This window comes from Zeus faber, assembly GCF_960531495.2.
Source record: "Zeus faber genome assembly, chromosome: 2".
Taxonomy (NCBI): domain Eukaryota; kingdom Metazoa; phylum Chordata; class Actinopteri; order Zeiformes; family Zeidae; genus Zeus; species Zeus faber.
The window spans coordinates 10,941,286-10,968,922 of NC_137189.1; the positions used below are offsets into that span (position 1 = coordinate 10,941,286).

General features: G+C 42.9%; 1 protein-coding gene across 1 annotated transcript in view; it reads right to left on the bottom strand.

Annotated features, from left to right (window-relative positions):
- Positions 1-329: 329 nt before the first annotated feature.
- Positions 330-27,637, bottom strand: part of akap7 (A-kinase anchoring protein 7) — a 46,967-nt gene continuing 19,659 nt past the window's right edge. Inside the window, exons 9-10 of the mRNA XM_080024560.1 lie at positions 26,407-26,507; positions 330-874 (exon numbers count right to left, since the gene is read on the bottom strand). Coding sequence (XP_079880686.1) covers positions 654-874; positions 26,407-26,507 — 322 coding nt within the window. The 3' untranslated portion in view covers positions 330-653. The remainder of the gene's footprint in view (positions 875-26,406; positions 26,508-27,637) is intronic.

A 27,637-nucleotide genomic window follows, 5' to 3' on the forward strand; every position in this document is an offset into this window, starting at 1 on the left:
AAATAAAACAACAAACCGATCCAAATTGGTAGAAAAGGGCAGTTTTGGGTTGTTCTGTAAAAAGAATGGAAAACTCCAAACAATGTATGCCTATAGATATGGCACATAAATGTACTGTGTTGTACCTCTAACATAGTCCAAAGAGACCGAGAACTGAATGAGTCCTCCTAGCCTGGACTTCGTAGCTAGTTGTGCTCATTGGTGGCATGGCTTCACAACGCCAAAATACTAGATTTTAAAAGACCGTGAGTTTGCTGCTCAACTCACCAATCAAGAGGGTTAGGTCAGGAAGCCTACAAGGTTTGGGAAACATGGTTGGACAGCGAGGCTTTCAAGTTGGCTAGCTTAGCCGGCTGGGTGGCCAAAAGGCATGATTTGCTAGCTGGCATTTCTAGTTAGTTCGGCTGCAGGCGATAGTTGGCCAACATATTTGACGGGTTAATTTGGCAAAGCTCGTCTGCCAGCTGGGGTTGTCAGCAAACTACGCTGCATGGTTGGTATGGTAGTTGGCTGGCTGTTATCCAAGCCGTCAGAGGTTCCCAGACAGAATGACTGTTGGTCTGACTTTATGACCAGCACTTGCGTGGCTCTGCTCCTTGCTAGCCGGGTCTGGCTAACTAGTACTTCAGTCTCTTCTAGCCAGTTTGACATCATCACTTTCTAGTGTCTGTGGTGGTGTTGGCCGTAGTGTTCGCTTTATACGTGTTTTCCTTAGAGTTGTCCGGGGGCTGTGTCACTGCGGCGGTAGGCCCGCCCCCATTCTGGAGCGTTTCCTGTTTGTACTGCTGCAAGGCGCGATTGACGGCATCCTCCACCAATCGCTTGCTGACCCTCAGGAGCTCCGCCTCATCTGGCTCGTAGCGGCAATGCCCACCTGGGGGAGAGGACGGAGAACATGAAAACCCACCTCCACCTACACGTCACGCTGGTTTAAATAAAAATAAAATAAAATAAAAAATACCCTCGTACCATCGCATCGCTAAACACCCACCTAGAAATACAAAAATACACACAAAGCCTCTAATCCAATCTCGGGTGTTTCATCAAACATAAACAACAGAAATGTAAAAGGAGGAAACTGTATTTATTGTTAGCTAAAACAACATTTAATACACAGAGGAGTCATTATAGGAATAGTTCCACTATTTACCGAAAACCTACGTGAGGCACGATGCCGCTGACGTTGCCGAGCTATATATCGAAAGCTGTAGTCCGGAACTCACAACGCTCCACCTCTTTTCAACACAAAAGCCACCGAGGAGTCAAGGCAGCTCCTTGTGATAAGAGAGAAAGGAGCTGGAAACGCTTGTTTGTCCACAGTGGTTTGCTAGCATCACAGACAAAGGCTTGGGGTACACTCAACAGCTGAAATTGGAAGCCTACGACCGCATATGACATTGATTTTCTTCTTTTTTTAGAAGGTTAATAGCATTTCCCACTGACAACATAAGCCGTATTATGAGCACAATGATAGATCGATTGTATTCCTGAGGAGGTTTGGCAGGTCATTTAACATGGGTTATCGTTTGTTTTTCCAATAGGCGCTGAATAAAATATGAAAACAGGTTATAATTAGCTCACGATGGAGCTTTTCTCTCAGTGGCTTTAAAACCAACCCTGCAACAACAGATGAGATCAGACGGGGAGCGACTGGATGTGACAGTCAGATCAGTGAGAGATGATCGGAAATTATGAATTTCACATTTAATCAAAAGTCCTGACCGCGACTCATGCGAAAGTCTGCAGAAAGTGTTTTTCTCCCCAGTGTATGGAGACTTAAGTGCCGTAGACCAGAGACGGGCCTCATAAACAGAGGTGCGCGCACGCGCACACGCACACACACACACACACACACACACACACACACACACACACACACACACACACCTTGAGCATTATAAACACTAATCCCCGTCATCCAACATGCGCACTGAGAACCTTAAGTTGTTTGGATTTGGAACTGTCTCACTTTTAATACTGTTGTTTTAAGACATAAACACCTCAATAAATGATGGCAAATTTCCACGGCGTTCGCTCTCTGTGACTGCACGGGCGGGGGTATAGAAAACAGAGCACAAGAGGAAGGGAGGCATGAGTCAAGCTCACCGTGTTGTGAGTGATATCAATGACTATTCTGGTTCTGTTCTGTTTGTGCATCCTTGCTGCATACTTTTCCATTTCATTGCTGTCGTTGTAATTGCCGTTGCACTCCTGCGGATCTGCTTTTATTTATTTCGGCTGAACATAATGCACGGCATCCGTCTTGCATTAGGAGTGTGAGAGGGGATTTTATTCGAAGGAGAACCAAGCCAGGCAGATAAAAATGCAGAAAGGATCGACCAAAGTTTTTCACGTTTGGCGTAATCTGGATGAGGATTTAGACACAGCCCTCACATGAATCAAACTGCTTTTTGGGGATTTTTTTCCAACACCAGGGACCAGGAAATTTGTTCCCGGTACTCAGGAGCTTTTTCTACAGAGGGAACTCAGTTCAGAATGAATTCCTCACTAGCGCCCCCTCCTGGGGGAACAGGAACCAATGGGGCGTTGATTAGTCAAATACAAGCTACTTTTTAGGTTGGTAAAAAGTTCCTAAGTATCAGCAAACAAAGTTCTTGTTTCCTGAAATGCTTTGTGCGATGGAAAAAAGGACTGTAAACTACTTTTGAGGCCCAATACCGGTGAACGAGGTAAACTACTTACTAGGATTCATCTACTTCTCAATAAATACTTTAAGTTAAGAATGATATACTATGCCATATATTTCAATACTATACATCCAAGAAGGCCAATATCAGCCAATTAGGTTATGCCAGACGAATGCCGTATTCCCAACCCTAGTTACTGCAAATGACAATGGAGGCAGTTTTCTACGACACCGAAAAAAAGAATGACAGCTGCGGCTGCTCCAGATGGCCGGCCGTCCCAAACAATCATATACACGCTGCATCACATTTCTAACAGAATTATTATCACTATAATCGTTGTCATCATACACCGTGGCTATTACTTTGTAGTGTATAGATTCAGAGAGCAGCAGATTTGCCTGAATAGGGTGCGGAAATTTGACAACGGGTAATTTGAAATTAAAATCCAAAGCCTGTGATTGGTGTGTCTGTTCAGGAGGACATAAATCCAGTCATCATGAAAATGATAGTTAATGATCGCAGGTGAATAATACATCATGTCGTTGTATAACAAGATTAGACCGTTCAAGGATTGGGTTCAATTGGAAGAGATTTTCGATTGGTATTCAGAAAATTTGTTTGTGGTAAGACTTTCCGTAAGAGACATACTTGTGCGTTTGGGGTGGAGTGGACTCTGAACCAGATCTGTAACACAAAACAAGAACAAGAGCATGAAGCGGTGAAATTGACAAAGCGACATCAGCAAGCGCCAGCCGCTAGGTTTGTTCCCCCCGTTTCGCGGCGACCCCGCCCAAGCCTGACAGGAGAGATCGCTTTGAATTTGATCTTTTTGCCCCAGAACGAGCCGGGGTTCAGAGGACTGCACCGTCGCCAACCAAAGTGTCTTGAAATGGGATCTACCGTGTGCGCGTCTACGTGTGTTTATCCATCTTTCTCCGTTTCGTTGTGATGTCGGGACAGAAAAGAGGGAACCGTGTCCGGCTTTCGGCGTTTGTGTCGACCCACTTGGTAAACATCACGGCCTTTGTGGAGGCAGTAAAGTTGTCTTTTCCCCCTCCCTCTCATTTACACTCACATAAGCCTGATGGATTGATTACATGGCATCAAGGCTAACAGATGGCTGTCTCACACACACACACACACACAGACACACACACACACACACACACACACACACACACACACACACACACACACACACACACACACACACACACACACACACACACACACACACACACACACACACACACACACACACACACACACACACACACACACCCCCATGTCCATGTTAACCTTTCCCTTGGCTCAGATCCTCCTCTATACTTCAACCTCCATCTTTCTCTCATTTCCCTTCCCTCCCTCTCAATCGACATCACTCCCTATCCCGGCTTCTGCCAAGCTACCCTTTATTACCTCTCCGTCCTTATCTCTATCTCTCTCCATTTTCAAGGTTGTCATGGCGACAGAGTAGGAACCAGGCATTCCAACTTTTAACAACCTGAGGTTGTAATCACTCCGTCCTCCGCCCCCCGAACTCTTTTCAAGTCCATGTCTTCATTCATGTCTTTTTCGCTGAACCCATCTCTCTCGCGCGCTTGTTCTAGCCTGTTATTTTTTCCCATTCCAATATATTCCCTTTGCCCCTTTCACCCCATCTTAAGTTTCCTTCAATTTTCCTCCTTCTCTCCAATCCTCTCGTTCCTCCTCTGTCTGCCATTTATTATTAATTGACTTTGTTCAGCCTCTTCTGTCTTCTCTGTCTCCTTCTCTCCCTAACTTTGCAATGAGTTCTATTACAGAGGCCTAGGTTAGATCCTTTAGCCCCTTTAGCCATGTGGTTTTAAAACCAGTTTCCTGAACAGCACTGGTCTCTGGGGCAGTAGAGAAATCCATGTTGGTCCTGGTTATAGAGACCTGTGTCAAGAAGTCAGTTTGTCGGTCTCATGTCGGGTTTTCTTCATGTATGCCCCCCCCCCCCTCTCTTAGCCTCAGTTCCATCTCTCTTTCTTTGCGACAATCTCGATCCCTCTTTCCGGTTTCCGTGACAATTCCAACTTTCTCAAATGTCCTTACTCTGTTCGATCGCAGTTCTCGAGTCATTCTGACTGGCTGCCGTTCTGTCTTCTAAAATTCTAACAGTAATTTGAGGTCCATGTCTTGAATCGGTATGTCTTGAATGTAAGCGGAAAAACATTGGTTTTCTGTTGCACAGTGTAACCTGAAACAATATTTACTGCTCAGTGTTCACAATTCATTGCTTTATCTCTATATGAAATGCAAGTGGTGTTATTTATAATGTGTGAACTTTAGATATCGATGACTTGTCTTACTGTCTTGTCTTGTTAACCACAAACTCACCTCCCTAGAATGTTACAGAGATGGTGACCTAAGAGTAGCGGCTGTGATTCAGGATGCGCTGGCAGGGTCGGTGGCAGGTGAACGCCGCATCTGGCACGAGAGTGAACCATGTCAGTGAGCTGTCAGCATGCACTATGTCAACATAACAGTTATCTGGTCTGCAATGGCCTATTTCACTTTCCATTCCCCTCGGTTGCGTTGTACTCCGGTCACGCCTGTTATGTTCAGTATCGCTGCATGTAAAAACCATTCAAACTTTTTCCGCACGTTGCCATTCCAGCTCATTAACGAACCCCTCTGTCTAGGAAAAATAGAGCATGCAAGACCAGGCTTACAAGAACAGTACAAAACATTTAGCGGTAAGAGAGGTAAGAAATTGGATATAGGAAAAAACACGATGTGATTTATCGGCAACAGTGTAAGAAAACCCATGTCGAATGTTTATTTCTTCCTTTGGAAGTCTTTATTGTGACGACTGGTGTCCATGGTTGAGGATTGTTGTGTATGATCTGGATATTGTGTAAAAAAATGACAATACCAGTACCAACACCAGTACCCTTAAAGTGATACAGATACCAATAGAGTACTTCATTCGATACCTTTTTTCCTCCCTACTAACCCCATCATGTGAATGGAGGCATTCAGTTGCATAAAATGCCATTCCTCCCCATACAAATGTATTTTTTACAAAAATATAGTATGTAGTATTTGGGCAGGGTCATTTTAAACAAATAGCCAGTAAAGGAGGAATGATTACAGCGAGGAAAACCTTTCACTGTTCATAAGGACACCTGACTGTTGACAGACTGCCGCTGCTGCGGTAGTGAGCCAGTCACATCTCGCATCAAATCAAAAAATGCTTGTGGCTGCGAGCAAAACCATACAAATAGTCATTTGACTGGAGGAGTTTTGATACTACTTGGTATTGGGTTGTTTCGGTCTATACCTTAAAAGGTATTGAGTACCAATACCCAGCCTTATTTGTGGGCTGGGTATTTTTTTGTTTGTTTTTGTTTATGTGTGTCTACGTGATTTTAGGAAGTAGATGAGATAAAAACAGTAATTAGGAAGAAAGACAATGCAGATCAGAAAAGTTAGCCCATGGGTTACTTTTATTTTGTGCATTTTGGGTGTCACGACAGTTAAATCCAAGACTCCATTGAAATAAGACAATAATTAGCTGAGGACTGCTTATTCTTACCCTGTTTATAATTTATTTCATTCTTTAAATTATTTTATTATTCTACATCCTAAATGCAATTTGCTTTGCTTTTATTGTCTCAATTCAATGGCTTTTTTTAATGCAAAACAGTTTGAGTTCCATGTTGTGTATGAAAGGTTCTATACAAATAAAGGTTATTATCATTATTATTATTATTATTATTATTATTATTATAACTTTAACCAGGGTGGACATTCCGATCTGCCAGCAAGTCAGTGATTTGAATATTTTGTCCTTGCAATGGAAAATGAAAAAACACACCAAATAACTTAAATGGCAAATTTGGCAATGAGTCATGAACAAGATAAACTTAAGCCTTCCATTTGCTACCCTAGAGATGCCGAAATTACTTTGCTCATCAATTTATTGAAAGAAGCAATGCTTAATTGTTAAAGTTGCTAGTTAAAATAGTCCTGTATTTCATTTAGTAATGTGCATGTGGCATATTAGGGTGTAGATTCCTCAATAGATAGAATTAAGAATCATCCATTCAAAAAAGCTTTACTCCTTTTCCATTCCATCCGGAGTAATCCAACTTAAAAAAAAACTAGTCCGACTTAAATAAAACAAAATCTAACGCTGCATGTTCATCTTGTCAACATTGGTAACATTTGGAGGAATTTAACCCATAAGAAAAGAGGTGCAGGGAGGAGGATGAAGAGATCGAAGGTCTGACCGAGAGGCATTGTAGACGTACAATATGAGGGCTCTCTAATGGAGGTTAGGAAAGGGGCGACAAGAAGACTGAGCTGAATGACAAAGAAGAAAGAGTTGGGGGGTGCATATCTGAGGACAAAAAGGGAGAATGGAGAGATTTTTAAGAGGACTTTTTGTGTATGTATGTGTGTGCATGTTTGACACACAGAGTGAGAGAGAGAGAGAGAGCAGAGCAGAGCGACAGGGTGTATGCAAGGACAAAGAGGGGGCTTGGATTTTCCGTAGAGCCTTAATGGCGGAGAGGCTTCCTGAGGAAATACCAGAGACTCTTAGATGCAGGACCCTGACTGTGGCAGAGCTGAACTTATTTACAATCTTTCACGCTCTGAATTGTTCATATCTGGTTAAGGTGTGTTGCTGATAAGCTGTTTATTTGCCTCGCCATATCCCACCCGCCCATATCCTTGAATACGTTACTAAATATTACCATGGAAACAAACCGCACGCACACACATGCACACACACGCATACAAACGCACACAACCCTCAACCAAACTATTAAGTGTATGCATGCCTGTTACATTACATCCAGTGTGAAAAAATAAATAAAAAAAGTGAGACAAATATAACTTTGCTTTCCATTTATTCTGTAAAACACTAAAAGAAAAGGTCATTTTTCTCATGGTCTTATATGAAAAGATGTCAAATGTCTAAAAAAAAATTGTAAAAATATTTAAATATTCAATACTCAATTGTTAAATTAAACTGCAATATTAGGCAGGAATTACAGGATCACACCGTCTTCCTTTAAACATGGTAGTGAATGAAAAATATATGATTAGATTCGCCCACAGTAACTGAATTTAATTCCAATAAGAAACCTGTGTCATGTTCAATTTCATTCATAACAAACTAAACTTCATGAAAATCGGTTGAGAATCAAGCAAGTTAGAATTGATTTTGTAGAGATGCCTGCATCTCTCACTAGCCTGTGATGAGTCTGTATGTGTGTGTGTGTGTGTGTGTGTGTGTGTGTGTGTGTGTGTGTGTGTGTGTGTGTGTGTGTGTGTGTGTGTGTGTGTGTGTGTGTGTGTGTGTGTGTCTTATCCCAATTGGTTCTGGTGTATGAGGTCGGTATTATATTGTAGCGCTTCCAAGCGGGGGAAAAGGCCCCGAAGCCACCGCTAAGGCCCTAGCCGTAGAGACACTCCATGACCGCAGGAGAGCCCCGAGCACACCGCCCTGCAGCAACAGAAGTCCCCCCCCCGGTCCCTAGAGAAGCCTGAAGCCTGCGGAGCAACACCCACGCCCGGCACTGAGGAGCATAACCCAGTCCCGGAGAGCGCGAGGAGACCCTGCACCCCTGAGGCACACACATACAACCCACCCCCGCGTGCAGGAATAAGACTCACCAACGGATGCAGAGCAGGGGGGCCACGGATGCCAGGCATGGACCACAGGCCTGGAAACAGGCCAAGCGCCAACGGACCGACACCGCGCCCTAACCCCCTGCCCCACAGGCGAGCCAGCGGGGGCCTCACGCCGACCCACGCCCAGCGCAAAGAAGACATGTTTTTCAATGTACATGTTCTTGTTTGGTTCAATGTTTATTTGTCTCAAACGCTGTGATTCTCCCCCTAGTTGTTTATAGATCCAAATACGGTAAAATAGTTCTCCAAAGAGGGGGATTGGTGGTGGTTCTGTACAACAAAAAAACTGTCCTCTTGTTATTTGCAGCAGAGTTATTGCAGCAGTTCTTGACGATTTAGGAATTAATAAAGAGTTGCATTGCAGGTTGAGAAGCTGAACTCCAGTTGCAGACTAACTCTGTCCAAGATGCAATAGCATGTAAATACTCTGTGTTGTATGCCCAGCATTCTGACAGCACAGGTGAAAAAATATATATCCGCTCCAATATGGCGGACGAGCAGACGCATTGCGGCGACATACAGCAGCTTATTCACCCCATGTCGTAAAGTAGCAGCAACGTAACGCGACGTACCGTAAACCAATGACTGCGCTTCAACGTAAAATACAACTGCCTTGTCTATCCTCTTTTTTGACTGCAACTCTGCATCAAGATTTGGGGAATTAGCACTTTAAAAAGAAACAGGGGCTGTCAAACACTTTTCCACTATGATGGTTCAATTTATGCAGTTGATCCGCAGTTCACATGCGAGCCGAACCGCACCGATCGCGGATCATCTACGTTCCGTTACACCGCTGGCGGTCAATGGACACTGCAAACCCACAAAGAACGACTTTGAGCCCTTGAAGGACAGTCAATAAGCAAACGGTTGTCCGGGAACATAACTCGAAGACAACTGGAGGTTGAGATCTGCGGTATGGATACTCATCGCACCTATTGTGTCGTTTTATTGAAACGGATCCTTGGACAAAGCGCTGAGCCACTGACTGCACACCAGGGACACCGCACTCCATATTGTTTTACAACTCGTCTAAAATTGTTTATTTATCAGGGTGGCTGGAAATGGTTCCGTTCTGATTTGCCTGCTCCCACACACCCACCCGCTTCATTCCACAGTGCAGTGCAGCACATCAATGCTGTGTGTTACCTCAAACTAACTAGCTTGTTTGAACTCTAACGGCAGTGTGACGCGCCATGTGACTTGGAGCCGTTGGCTCCATTTCAGCCTTGTTGGACGAGCAGTGGTTTAGTAGTACAAACAACAGACAATGGACGTTTCTCTATAATAGGCTGGGCTTTAGCCAGCAGTATTTATAATATCACTCACCCTTCTTCACCGCGTGAGCTAAACATTCCATGTAGGCTAACCCATAACCAGAAATTCTTTGTTGGGGAGGATTGTGGCTAGAAATTGCGACTGGAAAACAGTGGCTGAGCGAGCTTTCATGTTGATGCAAAATATTGAGATGATGGCTCTGAGTAACACAGGCACCCCAGAGTTATATTGCTTGGGACTAAAATAAAGGGCATCAAGGTTGTTTATTTTAACGCATTTCAAAATGAATTACATTTACTGTAGGAGAAAACCCTAATGTTCTTTCTCCATAGTTTTTGTTGTTGTTCTAGCTAATTGTGATGTGAACTGTGTGGTGATTTAGCCCCAGCTGTGATTGTATCCTCAGCATTTCTTGTTTTAGGGGCCAAATCCGTCAGTCACTCAGTATTCTGGGATGGCTACGTCGTCATGGTGACCTACTTCACCGAGCTGTCGCTGGTTTTTGTTCATACTCCAACATGCGCGTGCGCACGCGCACAACACGCACATGCGCCTTCAGCGACAAGCGCTGCTAATGAACACGCTGTAGGACAATGTGGAAATGGGAAAAGCAGACAAACGGAGAGATGGAGGTGCAGCATATTTCCCTGTGCGCTGTGTGCCTCCTCGCCTCCTCTTGCTCCCCTCTCACATGTGACCACTGCACTGCATGCTTCAGTAGACACGCATGGCCATTACTCATCCGTCTCGTTCTCCTTTTTTCCCCCTCTCTGACCCCACCTCCTCTTTCCTCTATGTTCTGGAGCATCTTCCATGCAGCTGCATTTTTCTCGTACAGCTTTGCATACAAGATAAATGATCCGTTCCTTCTTTTACATCAGCTGTGAACTAGAAACTGTACAAAAACTAGCTGCCATGCAAAAACAACACAAAAAAAATGGTTGTTCATGTACACATGCCGGTTAATATATGCATATACTGTATTTATATGATGTATTTAGATTGTAAATAGACTAAATTTGATGCAGTGCCCTTTCTAGTCTGGGGGACATGGAGCAGGGTTACAACTTATCATGTTCCTCATCTTCGCCCATTCGCACACACATTCATACACAGACAGCGGAGGCAGTCATGCAAGGCGCCACCCTGCCCGCCGGGAGCAGTTAGGGGTGGAGGGTGCTTGCTCAAGGACACTTCAACGCGCTGCAAGGAGGTGGTGGGGATCCGAGCAGCAGACGTCCCGCTTTACCACCTGAGCGGCACCGCTGCCCCTCAACGACCGTTTAGGTGCGTTAACTGTACGTGGGGGTCTGTGGCTCAGCGTTTTCCTTCATGTGTTACCAGATGTCAACAAAACAAAAACACCGTCTGCCGATCCATCTCTGTTATTCTGGACAAGAGTGGATCCTGACAGACAAGCAAAAGCTGCCGGCAAAGTTTTTGAGGCATTCAAATCGCAATTTATGAACAGGTCAGAAATGATAGAATGCTACGCTGAGACACAACAAAATATATCAAAATGTGAACACTGAATGTGCCAGTGAGGAGGTTTGGAGAAACAATACTACGTCTCCTCACAAGAGACCTGGGTATAAATTTGATATCAGACATGTAGAGGTGAAGAGTCATTTTTCGATTGAAAATTCCAAAACGGGTGCCAAGGGGAGCTGGCTAATTTTAAGGAAGCAGAAATAGATTTAGCCGCTGACATTAGCTTGGCACAAACTTCAGAACAGCACTATCACAAATAACAAACATGGAGGAAGAAGTGTGTATCGGAAATGTCGTTGTCTCTGTAAGTTGTAGCTGGCAGTTCACTCTGCGTTGTGTTCTCATTGATTTTTAACTCATGAAAATGCACCTTGACCTCATCATTTGAAGTAAAGAGTTAAAATGGCATATTTTGGTATTAGCAATTAAATGTAACTTAGTTAAACTTTCAATTGCTGATATCAGAAATGGCATACTTGATATCCCTAATTCCGTTTTAAATAGTGAGCGTTACATCTCTCTCTCTTAAGTTAAAATTCAACAACCACAGCAGCAACCATAACTAATATCAATTTAGAAATCAAAGTCAACTGCCAATTCTTTATAACAATTACATTTTAGAATGGCTTTTTCCAACAGAAGTAAAATTTCTTTGTTATTGTGATATGTTTATTTCATTGCAATAAATAGTTACATATTGCCCGGCCCTATTCAGACCCCATCTAAAACCACCCCAAACCGAACTACCGTAACTGAAGTTACATATAAACAAGCATATTGTGACATTAAGCCACTTCTATGAGTTTCCCGCCCTGTTATCGTAGGTCACAGTTTGTTTTAGCAGCCAGCCTTTGGGCAACGCACGTTGATGTTGCTGCGTCACAGTCACCAGACAGAAAACTGGCTTTGAAACGCAAGAGAAACAATAACTGTGAAGAAGAAAAACGGCGCCTTAGTCATCTGCTAATTAGGATTCGAAAGAGAGGCTGAGCATTGACAAAGTGCCCTCAGTTCGCATCCGTACGGAGGAGCCAACGCTGGCCGCTTGTGCCGACACCTGCAAGACTCCTGCTTCAGAACAGGGATGGGGAGCATGGAGCAGAGCGCGTCTTGTTGAAGAGCCTCGTGGAGTAACCACGAGGCAGCGCGCTACTAAAGCAGCATTAACAGGAGCAACAACCTGTGCACGCAGCTATCAAGGGCAACAAGGAAAAGGACTGTTTTTCCAGAACAGAACATCTTGTTGAGGCAGCGGCTGTCACTAAAGGTTAAGCAGTGAAGCACCACGGGTGAGAGTGTGAAGGCGATGAGGAAAAACAAACCCTGAAATAGGATAAATAATAAATCCTACAATTGCATACGTATCGATACGTGTTTTTCCTACGTGCACGTGCAGGTCTATTGTGTGTGTCTCCTGAGTAGTTAGTGTGGGTCTGCTTGTTTCTCACCTGCAGTGAGTGCTAACAACACTGTGTGTCGCCTTGTCTCATCAGCTATGGCTGAAAACACACACACACACACACACACACACACACACACACACACACACACACACACACACACACACACACACACACACACACACACACACACACACACACACACACACACACACAGCTATGCTCACGAGGGTAACTATCACCACATCACAGGGGTACAGCATCTGACCCACAATCTCTCTCTCTCTCTCTCTCCCTTTTCACAAAGCCTTTGAATAAGGGATGTTAATAATCAACCGTTTAACCATTAATCGACAATAAAAATTTCGACCGATTAATATGGTCAGTTAAAAAGTTCAAAAACATATATTATAAGAAAAAGAGGGATTTAAAGAAGGGTTGTTGTTTTGGTATAAGAAAAATAGGCTATACAATCTATTTCTTAAATACAACTCATGGGGGCTACACATGCAGCCACATGCGCCTATTATTTCAGGCATGCCAGATGACAGCTTACGCAGCTCCCGGGTCCTTTCCACAACCCGATAGTGCTGGGTTTGTTACTTTTGAAAGCTAAGCTGTTTACAAAAGTAACAAAGTAAAAAAATTAAAATGCTATATTTACAGGTCTACTATCATATACATACGGTGTTTAAAATGAATTAACAGTGTGTGACTGCATTATATACAATTGAAAGTAATGTGATGTGTTTTCCCCCAACCTATTTTTGTGCACCCTCTAGTAAATATGTAAAAATGACATTGCTCTATACGTTGAACGAATACTGACGTCCAAATCGAATACTCATGCCCATCCCTAACGTCGTCAACAACTCGGAATATTGCCATTATCACGATATGATTTTTTATTTATCATATTGAAAAGGATACCAGTATTATCAAGAACGTTACAATATGCCACACCCCTAGTCACAGACATTCGTCCATTCTAAGTATTACATTTTAATCTTGTCCGATAACGGTTAATGATCGATTAATGAGGGTCAGCTATCTGTCCAAAAAAACCCATTCTAAATACACATCCCTACATTGAATCCCCCTTTCCTCTCAATTATCACCATTGTTATCATGTATTTTTTTTTCTTATCTCCACGTAAATCTTATTCTGCCCGAGTACTTTCGAGCCGAGCCTCCATTCCATCCTTCTTCCCACTCCCACCACTTCTTCCTCCCTCTCGCTCTGCCTCTCCTCCCCAGTCAGAAGTAGGCCACTGTGGTCCAACTGTTCATAGCGCTTTGCAGCTGCAAACAACAGACGGAGACAGAAAGAGAGAGGGCAGGACACAGAGAGACAGAGCTAAATCTATAAAAACTGGGGAGAGATACAGTAAAAGCAGAATTCTTGTGTGAATACGGCGACACACACACACACACACACACACACTTCCCAGAAAGGCTGTTCCAGGTATAATAAAGATTACCTTTATGACCGCATGACAAACCTGGCCAATGTGCACACCGGCATGCAAGCATCGAATCAGCGTTTTGATTTGGTCCTGAATAATCAAGATAGTGCAATCTTTAAGTCAATGATAAACACAAATGAACTATTATGTCACGGTTGACGTGGCTATATCATTTTCAACTACAGCCTTAGACACGTGTGTGAGAACTGTTTTGACAATTACTTCATCCACTCCAATAAATCAAAACTCATGTCAGCAATGGTGCCCTTTTTTTTAACCCCTGTTTTCTTTATTAAATTTTGTTTTACTATGAGGGACTACTGATCTGTAGCCAGAATAAGTGGCCCCTAACAAAATCATAGAGAGGCATGAGATACTCACTTATGGTACTCGATGTCAATTTAATTAATGTAGCTTTTCCTCCCCTCCACGGGGACCAAGCCTGCCAAAATGCTAGGCTGTAAAAAGTAAGGCGAAAACACTGCATCCAGTTCGCTTACATAGCTCAGAGAGCCCTGCACAAGGATGGAGTAGACTCCTCTGAACAACTACTGGAACAATAGCAGGATAAGATAGAGTGCACACATCTATAACAATAGTAATAATATTAATAAAACATTTTATATGTTCACCGCTTTTCCCAAAGCTCATAAGCAGTTTTCATCATAATGACATGGAATAAGACGGTGCATAACACATCTCTCACACAAACGGAACAAAATCACAATGACACACCAGTGATTAAATTAAAAACAGGACATCATTCATCCAATCTGATTCAATTAGCCCACGCCACCACACAAAGAAGAAGGGACCGTCAGACACTTACTGATTTTCTCCTCCGCTTGAGAAAAGGGAAAACAGCACAACTGGCCCATGGCGCCTCCTCTCCTCTCCCTTCCTCCCTTTCTTCCCCTCTCTTTTGCCCCTCTCGCCGCTGTTCCTGCCCTTCTCCCGCAGACAGTAAGATAGATAGCACAGCAGTTCCCCGTCGCTGCTTCTCCACTGTCTCTCTCCCCCTCCCTCTCCCCCTCCCGTGTCACATGCTCGGCCCTCGTTCTCCCTTTCTCTCGCTCCGTGTAAGAGGACAGGCAGCGGATTAAGGCGTAGAATCCGTCGCTTTCCCTCGCATGCAGCCTTGAGAGACAGAGCGATGGAACAAATGAGCGGGTGACTCTGCTCTCGCACTACTTTGCAGTGACACACGAGGGGTGTGTGCGCGTGCGCGCGTGTACAGGAGAAAGCAGGTCTTATGTGTATGAGGGTGAAGGGGGGGGGGGGGTGAGTGTGTATTCCAACAGAGTGTGTGTGTGCTTGGAGCTTGAATAATTGCTGTATAGTAGCCAGCAGCAAACCATTGCTTCGGTTGTGTGTGTGTGTGTGTGTGTGTGTGTGTGTGTGTGTGTGTGTGTGTGTGTGTGTGTGTGTGTGTGTGTGTCTGAAACTCACGGCGGTTTCCATAAAAGGATGGAAAACCAGGGAAATAATCCACTTCAGATTACACTTTTAAAATCTTGCAAGACAACAGTTGAGGAACTGGAATCTGAGGTTGGAACAAGTGCTTACAGTGACTGGTTTGGCGCAGGCACACACATACACATATACACACACAAATAATTAATGCCCCTCTCACAAATATAACAAAACAAAGCTGTATCTGTGCTGAAGGAAATTACATCTGGTTTTTCTCTACCCTCTTTTCTCCCCTCACCTTTTCCATTACCCTCCCTCTTTTTTCCTCTCACCTCCACCCCTTCTCTCGATCATCCTTGCAGTTTTAACATTTTGCATACTTAAGCAGACTACACCGCAGTGTGCAAGGTCACATGAAATGGGATTACCATGATCCAATTGTTGTAAAAAGTTTACTTTAATCTGATTTTCCCAACGTAATCATTAAGATCCATGAAGTACAGTACACAGTAGTCTTCCCATCAAGCTCAATGGATTAATCATATCAATACTATTACCAGTGCTGGCGTCCAATTTGCACAAAAAGTGAAATAGCTTTAGCCTGTATTTCCCAGGGTTAGTTATATTTATCCTCCTTGTTTACTGAACAAGGGAGGCATGCCACAAACACCAGGCTGCACATTACAGGCAATTCAAATGTACAACGCTATATACTTTCCCAATTTGCTGAATGGCTTTTCGGTCAATTTAGCCTCAGCCTGATTAGCCTACCCTCAGTGTCATCTAGACTACAGAAGGTAACATTTGTTTTACATTTGTTCAAACATATACTTGTTTACAGTGAAATGACGCCTTCAATCGAATGACTATTCCCAAGGGACTGTGACCAAATAAAAGATTCTCATTGACTTGCATTTTAAAACTCATTTTTCTTCCACAATGCACACTGAACCAAACAGCCCAAAAGCCAAAAATACTTTTCTTTAGCCGGCCTACTGCATGTATTTCTTTTTCTGGGGAATAAGCAGATATCTGAAGACAAATTGAACAGAAAAGTAACACTGTAGCTCAGCCATAAAATAGCAAAATAATTCTAATAAGAGTAAATGTAAAAATCTGAAAACAAAAAAATATATATATATACACACTACACAACACAACATAAACAGAGTTTGACAAACAAAGGTCTTGCATTATTGCACTTCTGCTGTGGCATCGGAAAGTTTAAATCTACAGTTTTACACATTAAGATCTATTCATTCACCGCACGCACGCACGCACGCACGCACACACACACACCTGTGATGAGCGCGCTACTTGCAGTCGGGATGCATTTTGATTGACAAGCTTTTATTTATAAGTCATAGCTGCTCAATTAGGAGCAAAACACCATAATATGAACAATATGATAAGATGAGACGTCAAGTGATTTTATTCTATATTATTAGGGGAAAAACTATTAGGGGAGAAAAAAAAAGTATAATGTCTAATTCCTATAGACGCCTGGTCTTTTTTTCTCCTCATAGTGTTTTTGCATAAATTCTATAGATACCCATTGTCAATCAAAAGCATCAGAATATCAACATGTTCTCCCCGTGCCAATGAAATTGATTTGAAATGGAGAACAATGGAGTGAAGGGAAAGTGCAGTGACAGTGTTGACTTTGTGCGAATGAAGGTTAGCGCGCCGCAGCAGTGAGCACAGCAGGTGAAACATGTGTGCGGGCAAACATAGTGTGAAGGGGGGGCCTGTGCGTTGCAGATAACAACAACTTCAATCTCCTTCCCTGCAATATCAATACATGGTTTATGAATAATTAACTCCATGGACCCACAGATGCAGACGTTGCACACGTCTGCAGTAAAATATGCCTACACACGTGATCTCACACACATGCACAGTTGGTGAATGTTGTATGTGTATGACATACCCGCTTTCTTTGCCATTTTCATGACAAATTATCGACTAAAATGCATCAATATTTTGGAAACAAAAAATCCTGGAAGACTTGGGCCCAATTTCGCAACGCCAAGACCATCGGAAATGCATTGAGGGTACCTCATGGATGGAGGGATGGGATGGAGGGATGTCATTAGTGTGTCACCTTAGTCGCAACAAGTGTACATAAGTCTGCTAAATTCATCTAGTCCAGGGCTTCTAAACCTATTCAGAGACGACCCCCTAAAACTTTACCTGATTAAATCTGAAACCCAACATGTATTTATTAGCGGTCGTTGGTCGTTTGTGTCTGAATTGGTTCTAGACAGAGAGCAATAATTATAATACATACATATTTGAATACTACTCATATGGATTTTTCAACCAATATGTGACAATTAAGACACATACGCCTCAAATTGCCCAAGGTCCTGCAATATCTGGCGACGAACTATGGTCTGGCGTCCCCAGTTTGGGAATCACTGACCTAGTCTAGTCGAAAGAATAGCAAACACATACACATCTCAGCTATATTCCTCTTCATGCTAAATAATACCTCCCATTGCCCCATCTTTCTCCTCCATTTCCTCCGTACAACCCAAAATAAATCCATATTCTAAGTGATTTCAACATTGATCTACTGCTATACTAAATCATTCTCAATGAGCCAATTCTCCACAAATGGTCGCTCCAATCCCATCCCCCCATGCCCTCCTCAACCAGAGACAATGCAGCTGATGAAACCCAGGCCCCTCCCCCTTCTACAAGGCTGCTCACCCCTGCCACCGAGGGGAGAAGGGAGGTTCTGCCATGGAGAGGCAGCATACTCTGATAGCACTCGCCTCAGGATGCTCAAAACCAACAATGACCAGAAGGGGTAGTTAAGGACCTAATTAAATAAGACTAGGCCAGCAGAGGAAAGCTCATTAGCATTTTGTCTCAGTGCTTTACAAGGCAGCAAGGGCAATGTGGTCAGTGAACGCAGACCAGCGCTGCCGACATCTCATCTGGTGAGGGAATTTCAAGGACCTGTTCCTGCAGATCACTAAAGACCTTCAGAGACTCACGGAACTTGTTCCAGTTTCTACACCAGTGCATGTCACCATCGAATACCTGCTCTTCGGCACCCAGAATCTCCCGCCTGGGAATGCTGAGCGATGCAGATTGACAACGGCACAGTGTTTGGGGATTATAGCTTATCCCAACGGCAGGGCAGTTTTAGGGTCCCTCCACTGGAGTACGTCACCCATAGTGCACAGCAACACGGGGTGACAAAATAAGAAGGCACCACAGTGCCTCCGGTTCTACCTCTACACCTCAGCCCTAAGATTCAGCTCTGGCTTGCAGCACCATTGTTCTGACCATGCTGAAGGAGGTGGCTGAGTTCAGGAAGTGGTCAAATATTAACTCCATCTGAAACAATGCTCCCTGTCAACTCGGTAACCACTTAAGTTGACTGCCATCTCAAGTCTGGGGTCTCGACCAATCAAAGCTTTGCGGAAGTCCTGACATTTTTATAGTCGGCTCTGGATGATCATCTGAGTTTTTCCTTTCCCTTTAACTATGCAAAGCAACAAACTATAATGGGCATTTACCCTGATTAGTAAAATACAGCACATAGAACATCAGATTGTTTCCACTTGTTCTGCTCTAAAGTCTTCTTTCTTCTTGCAAAGCGCTAAATTCCCTGACAGTAATAAAAGGACGTCCTCTTATTTTATGGTGTCATTCTGGATAAAAAAAATAAGCTTATTCTCTCGGCAATAAGTATGTAAAACCTCTATACACCGAGGACAGAACATGCAATTAACAGCATTAACACTTAAATGACAACAGATGACTGAAAAGTAAAAGTGAGAAAGGGCAACATGGGCAGAAACAATCACCCTGAAAATCACTGTGAAAGCACCACTTGGCTTTGGGACGGAGAAAGATGAAGAAAGGGGAAGGGTGGTGACGAAAGAGAGATTGGCAGGGAGGGGAATAGGAAACATTTCTGTTGGTCACTGTTCATTCTCGTCTCTTCTGTCACCGAACGCCTCCGGGATAGTTCCTCCTGAGTGGCCCCATCTCTCTTCTCCACCACCTTTTCTTTGCTTCTCCTACTCTCTGCCACCTCCTTGCTCGCACCTTCTTTTATCAATCTGCCTCATTCCCCTTTGGCTGATCCTTTCTTGTTTTTTTTTCTCTCCCGCTCTAACCATCCTTCGCTCAGGCATCTGCTTAATGTCACCTTCCCTTGTGCCCTAGATTGCCCCCCCCCATCTTCTGTCTGGATATCTGCCTCTTCCTCCAGCTCTCTGCAGTTTATTCCTGCTGCTCTTCTTTTCTTTGACACTCTCCTCCTCCTTTGCTATTCTTAATTGTGTCTGTTTAATATCATCTGTTCTGTTTGCTCCTTGATCCTCTTGAATCTTTCTATATCTCCATTTCCCTCTCAAGTCTTTCCTCTTTCTCTATCACCTTTCCGATGTGCGTCCGATGTTCATTTTTGTTCTTGCGTAGTTAATTTCAAGGAGATGGATAAGGTGTTTCATATAATTTTCAATCAGATAATGAATTCTGACAATGAAAAAAAAAAAAAATTTGCCACTGGAAAATGGAAAGTTCAATATTTCTACATGGTTGGGATTCTACAAAAGATTTGAAAACCAGCTGTCGTCAACAATTTTGGTTGAGTAACCCGAGGAGCCACCATCCTAAATATTTATATCAATATTAAAACAGCACGGTCTTCAGAGAAGCAAAGCCTTTGAGTCAGTAAAGCACAAAGAGGTCATCATGTGCCTGTGCGCAAATGGTTTTGTGCATGTATCATGCTGTGCATGTGTCTTGCGGCTTGAATATGAATCTACTGTATATGAGCTGGGTGCTTACATAGATACTGTAAATGCCAAAGGGGCAGGGCAAAAGCTACCCAGCATCTTCCTGAAGAAAAGTGCCTCCGCTTTGCAAAACAACGCTAAATGTCACAGAAAATCTAGCCATTGTTGGCAATTTGTTTGTGTGCAAGCTTGCGTGTGTGTGTGTGTGTGTGTGTGTGTGTGTGTGTGTGTGTGTGTGTGTGAGAGAGAGAGTGTGTGTGTGTGTGTGTGTGTTTGCCCGTCTTCGGGTCTTATTTTGCAAAAACATAGTATTTTTTTTTAATCCAAATGAAGGAAGCAATATAGTGTGGTGAATTTAGAGAAAATACATTTTAGCCTGTAAAAGCAGTTTTTGTCTCGGTGAGACCCAACACAACAAAGTCATGTGAGACTCATCACCTAAGCATACACACACAAATGCAACACCACTGCAGCAGCAGCTTCCCATTCATGGGAAAAGAGGGGGGGGTGCTAAGTGCTTGTTATTCAGTGACCTAGTTCTGAGCGCTGCTCTGCAGTAGTCACTGTCTCAATAAAAGTGGACAGCACCGCCCAGAAACATCAACCTTTTCAAATATTGTTAATTCTGCTTTCTACATGAATAAATAATATTTCAAACAGAGAAAGAAGAGGAGTAAAATGGAAGATCAGTGACAGAGGGGCTCTGTGCCATGTGACGCAGCCCATCACCCGGACCCAAACATGTCAGCGCTTGAAAGTATCTACCTAGTCCCAGAGACCAAGGACTCTGGCAGGATTAAACGTTGGACAGTCGATAGATCTTCGATCTCACCCCCCCCCCCGTTCTTTCTCTCCCACCTCATCCTCCATTTCTGCCTCTCGTGGACAAGAAGGATTGTTGTAATTATGTTGTGGATTACAGGACTAACAGATATTAACAGACATCAGCAGTGGATAAACCACTGACCACTGTGTGTGGAAAATAAGCATGTTGAAGCACAAGTGAGTTACAGTCCACTTGGTTGATAATAAAGGATAAAAAAAAAATCAATGACTGGAGCAGAGTGGAACCTCGTTTCTTCAAACTTCGGTCATACAAACCTTCCAGGACACTCAACAAGCTTCTAATTTTTAGTTACTTGTCAGTTAGTTACTAGGTAACGGTGGCTGCAAAACATAAAGGTATACATGCCTATTGTTTAATGTCTATTGTCAAATGCATGTTGAAAAGCTCATGGGCCTCTTAGTGCACCTGACAGGATGGTTATGCACGCAGGATACGGTTATTACACATTTAAGGATGTTAAGTTGATTGTAAAAACCATTTGGACTGACTGAGGAACAATGAGTGTAGAACAAAAGAAATGTACAAACGCCATTTTCTTCACAACAAAGTCATCTCTGTGTTGGGATTATTTTCCACTGGCACGTCACAAAGGGACACTGGGGATTGATCCTGTATTTCACAACACACCCCCAATCAATAATACCACCAGTCATTGACGCGATTATTTTGACGCACGACAACATAGTATTGCAATATAAAATTGAGGGCAGAGTAAGAAAATACATCAATGCAAGGTGTAAATGGGGGTTTTGAAGCGCCTCGAGTGCTAAAAAGCAATTTCTGTTTCACATGTGATCCCAGTTCTCCACCCCCCACCCCTCCCCACGCCGAGTAGCACTACGGTTCCTATACAACCAGTATCTACCGCAACAAATCGCAACACAGATTTTGGTGCCTCATCTTGGTGCCATGCCCAAGTTTGCCGATTGAAATATACGCTCTCTGATCGGCGCCTTCCCTAAACATTGTTGTTGGACGCCTTTTAACTTTTGGTTGAGAACCAAAGAGCAGCGGCGCTCATCAATGTCACATTATGGTTGCTTAGCCAATCAGATAAAAGAGGCGGGTCGTAAAAGCTTTCACCCCCAATACTACGTCCCACGGGCCATATCCGGCCCGTGGCGTTGTTAAATCCGGCCCGCGAGGCATTTACATTAACAACAATCCTCTAAAATATTTAAATTTGTAGTATTAATTTCACTGTTATTTTTCTGAAATACTTAATGGTACCACCAGATGGCGCATTGCCGGGCCTTCTCTGATGTCAAGTCACTCTTCTTCACGTTACGTGATCGTCACATTTGCATCAAGATTCAAGATTTTTTATTCGTCACTTACATCAAAAAATCTTGAATCTTGATGCATATGTGATATCACCCATAACAAAATGAGGGGACAAAATAAGAGAAAAATTGACATTGAGTGTCGGGTTTTCAACAAAGAATTGGATTGCAAAATATATTTTCACTGAATTATGATTGGCTCATTTTTGGAGTTAATGGGGAAAACCGATGCTGAAAGAAGCACACTGGCTTTGTGATTTGGCGTTCGCTGTGGACATACTGGCACACGTGAATGAGCTGAACGTGAAGCTACAAGAGAAAGATCAGTGTGTATACGACATGTATTTAAACATGAAAGCCTTCAAGGTAAAATTGAATTTGTTCTCTAAACAAATGAGAAACAAATCATTCGAAAATTTCCCCACGCTAGCGCCGCCGAAAGAAGCCCCCCAACATGTGAGCAAATACAGTAAATCACTGGACAACCTGCATGGAGAATTCTGCAGTCAATTCTCTGAGTTTGAAAAGTTTGAGAAGTCACTTCAGCTGGTGTCATGTCCCCTATCATTCGATTATGAGGCAAAACCGAAGGAATTAAAGTTGGCGCTGATTGATCTCCAGTCCCACTCTGTCCTAAAGGAGAAGTTCAGCTCCATCAAACTGGATCCGTTTTATGCTTCACTGAATGAGACAAAGTTTTCGAACATCAGACATTTGGCACAGAAGATGCTGGTGTTATTTGGCTCTACCTGTGTGTGTGTGTGTGTGTGTGTGTGAACAAACGTTCAGTGTGATGAACATAAACGAAACATGCCAGAGCCCAGCTTACTTACTTACTGAACACCTGAGCGCTGTCCTACGAATTTCCACAACGAAAATGGCACCAGAATTTGATGCGCTGGCAAAAAAGGGTGACCAGCAACGCTGTTCTCATGAAATCCATCAATAGTAAGTTGTTGCATTTTTTATTTAAAAATGAATTTATTAATTAAAAAATGGGATAAGAGGAAATAGATTTTGCATATATTTGACACTTTATGCTTGCTAACTTTTCGACTCATCTACTAATGGTGTGGCACGGTGGTCAGTTTTAAAAACTAAATGTGCCCCTCGAGCCAAAAAGTTTGCCCACCCCATGGCTATAGGAACATGTCTAAGAGTGTTTGTAAAAACAAATTCTTGCACCCTGCCAACCCTCGGATTATCAGTCTGGCCTTTATTGATCTAAAGTGAAATTGCGTGATGCTGTGTGTGCGTCCATTCCTCTGAGGATCTAATTTTCTCATCTTAAACCAGCTATGACCTGGTGGCCAAATAACTAGGTCAATAACATGGAGAGGGAGTACTTCTCTGGGGGCCGGGGGTGCAGGGCGGGGTGCTCGGGGCTTTCCTGCAGCCGTGGGGTGTCTATGCGGCTGCCGGACTCAGGGGTGGCTTCGGGACCCTCTCCGCTACTTGGAGGCGCCACGACATAATACCGACCTTATATACTAGAACCAATAAGACCACTCACCGGTGGACACTTCTCGCACACGCGCTGTCTCATCACAAGCGCGCGCACGCCTCCGGCACCTGCTTTGAACATGCCCAGCACCCTCCTGGTTACATCCCTCTCTTTTTCTTGCTCATTTACTGCCATAACTATGACAGGAAGGAGGGTATGGAAGGATAGGTATATGGTTAAAAGTATAGAAGTGGAAAAATAAAAGCATATTGATAAAAACAGTACGGACGTAGGTAACAGAAAATAACTTGACAAAAAGAATTCCATACATCATCTATAAAAACCGTTTTGAATGATTTCAAAGATTTAATATTTAAATTTAAACAGAACAATTAAAAAATTGTAGGTTGCATTTTCAACAATTGCCTTAAAGTGCTAAACCATACAGAGGCGGGGTCCACCTTTCCCGGCAAAAATGAGATCAAGATCAGAAAAGATCAGATCAGATTGAAGTTCCAGGCTCTAATAGAAAACCGCGTTTTCACCGCAGAGAAACGACAAAGCGACAAAGTCCCAGGAACCAAAACCTCCCTGCTCGGGGGGTAGTACTTTTCAAAAGTCCAGGAACTTTGGGGGCGGGGCTTGCAGCACTGACCATTTTTGATTGGTCGACTATACGCAGCATTTTATTTCAGACACATTTTTAAAAATCTGTACCCGCAAACCGACTGCATGTATAGGCTGTTTTTTGTTTTGAATTGTGCTTGTGAGAGTGAATTATTTTTACCGTAAATACAAGGACAGAAGAATAAAATGGATAAAGAAAGACAGTCAAATTGATATTCTACTGTCCCTTTGGTTGTCCTTCTTTATCCATTTTATTCTTCTTGTTGGTGTATAGTCGTCTGCATTACTGCCACCGACTGGACTGGCGTTGAGCAGTTTTTGGTATAGCCGCACGCAAAAATGACCTGTAAAAACAGCCCTCGCTGTGTGTCAGCGGACTCATTTGCATGATCTTCGTGGGTCTTTAGACCACAGTGGAAACACAGTCAATCGGCTGAAGGAACCTTTTAGTTCCCGAAAAAAAGGATCCTGGGACTAAAGGTTCCAGGTACTATGGGTGGAAACGCGGCTTAATTCTGGGACTTGACGCGTTATTCCCTCAGCACAATGGACCTGAAGGATTTCCACTATAATAAGATAAGCTAATTTGGGGGCAAATAAACCCATTATACAAGAGCAAGGCGCTTCATTTCTACCCCGTTCCATTGACACTTCTAAACTATTTTCATTCTCATGTACTGACCTCCTTATTGTGAACTCACAAGATTACTCTGCAGACAAAGAGGAAAATCTGTTTTTTTGGAAGAAATGACTGAAGAATACACCGTCTTTCAGCATCCCTATGCCCAATAGTTCTACGATAACAGATTGTGTAAAATCACCCACGGACTCTAGGGATAAATCCTCTTTGTGTATTATCCACTGTACACAACTAGGCTCTGGGGAATGTACATCAACCTCACTACTTACTCAACAAGTAGGTGCATTGTAAAAAAACGGATAGCACAGGACTGAAAATGCAGCACAAAATGAGTTAAGTAAAATTTTTCACTCGAAATTTAAAGGGTTGTAAAGAACACTTGACTAGATGTCATTCCTTTCAACAATGGCACACACTTCTTTCCCGCTTCTCGCTTTGTCTCACTCCCACACTTAGCTCTTGTTCTCTTTTCGCTCTCTTGCGCACACACACACACTGACAAGCCAGTGAGCTACAACAACATTGTGACAGCTTAGTTTGACACATACTGAGAGCCCTGCCCTCCACCCCCGCCTCACACACACAAACTCTAATTAGTGTATTTCACAGCGGTGCATGTGGAATTCTCATGTGTATGTGTAACATGCATCCATTGATGTGTGCAAACCTATTCTTCTAAGGCCAAACGTCAAAAGTGACTCCACCGAAGCATTATGACCGACATATCGTTCTAATGTTGATATTGTGAGATTAAGCTAGATATTGCCTGGGATTTTGGTTATTGTAATATCGTCATATAGTTAAAGGACCACCATGCTCCTTTTTACACACATTTATATAGGTATCTGAGGTCTCCAAAATATTTGCGTTTTTGATTTTTTTCTTTTGTTAATACCACTTAGATTATGCATTCAAGCTATTCTAACATGCCTCTGTACCATCCTGTTCCAAAATGGGCTGTTTCAGCGTGTGTAACTTTAATTGTGAAAGAGCAGCCAAGCCCCCAGTTCTGAGCCAATGGGATTTGAGCACAAGTTCTGGGTTATAAGTCATTACATTTGAATAAAGACATTATGGATTTCATAACATCATGGTTTCTCAAGAATATCTTAAACACAAGAATACAGAATATGTTGTATATAAATATGTGTGACACAGTGGTAGCATAGAAACCTACACAATTAGCGCTGCAAGATTGGTGCTGTTTGCAGCCAAAGCTTACAGCTCTCTCTGGTGGCTCACCTCCGTACATGCAGGCGCAGGCAATTGTATTTCTATCAGTATTCAGCACCGGGGCCAGTGCAGGGTTTAACACTACGACACAATTACACTTGTAAGCGAATGAACCCACAAACTTATATGGCTACACATACATAGACAAATGGGGAGCATGTTACACAAGCATAACTGTGTGTGTGTGTGTTGTGTGAACTAACCGAGCTGTAGTGAACTCTCTGTGTAGTAGTATCCATTTTGTTGCTTTTTCTTCAACATGGAACATAGATCAACTCTGTCAACCCTCTGGTCTCCAAAAAACCTGAGTATGACAGTGGGAACAAGAAAGAGACTGATATTTAGGGAGAACTCAATGTATTTAAAAGCATAGGCATCGCAATGTGGAACAACTTAAATCTATTAGTGAGTGAGTTATTTATTTTTTTATTTTATTTAACCTTTATTTGGACAGGTCATTGAGACGCGGGGTCTCATTCTCAAGAGATCTGGTCAAGACAACAGCAGCAATACAACAAGGTTACAACAGACAGGACCCTTCAATACAGAGACAAAATAGAACACAAATCATAAAAGTGTTCAGTGCATATTATTTAAAAGGATTTTAAATAATATGTACAAGTGCAAACCCCAACAGGCGCTTTCTCCATATTTCTTAAAAGTAGTAAAAAACGCCCTCTGGGAATCATGCTTCAGTTCCTGCTGTAGCGTGTTCAAGGTTGAGGGGGCAGAGTAGTAAAAGGCCTTTTTACAAATCCCATACGCACTGAAGGGATGCAGCAGGCTATAGCAGCACTGTTTGTGACATGCAAGTGGATAAATAGGTGGGCAGCAGCCCAAGCATGGATTTCTAAATGAAGATATACCAGTACAAAGTTCTGCGCATGGATAATGATGACCAGTTGACTAAAGAATACAGAATGCAATGGTGTGTGTGAAGGGTTTACAATCTGTTATGAATCTCAAGAGATCCCTGAAAGACAGCGTCCAACAGATGAAGAGAGTGAGCTGAGGCAATGCACCGTACCACCGTACCACATTATTGCACGTTATCACGTTATTGCAAGCAAGGCTGGAGACCTTCACTCTACATCAAGAGAAATAAAGTCTGAAAGGTGGCATACTGTGCCATCAGTGAACCATCATGACGACAGGTAGCAAAGCACCATGCAATGTGCTCCGCTACCATCCAGCTAGGAATTCAGAATATGAATTAATGAATTTTGCCAGGTGCATTTACTCGTACTAGGAATTTGTCATGGTGATTATTGGTGCGTATCTACAGACGATTAGCAGTTAAAAAAAAAAAAAGCTTAATAGTCTGAGAACAAAACTAATAAATAAAAATAATAAAATACAGTAAAAAGTAAAAATCCAAATTTGCTAAATTTACACAAAAAGACAAAAAAATAAGAAATAATGAAATAGAACGCG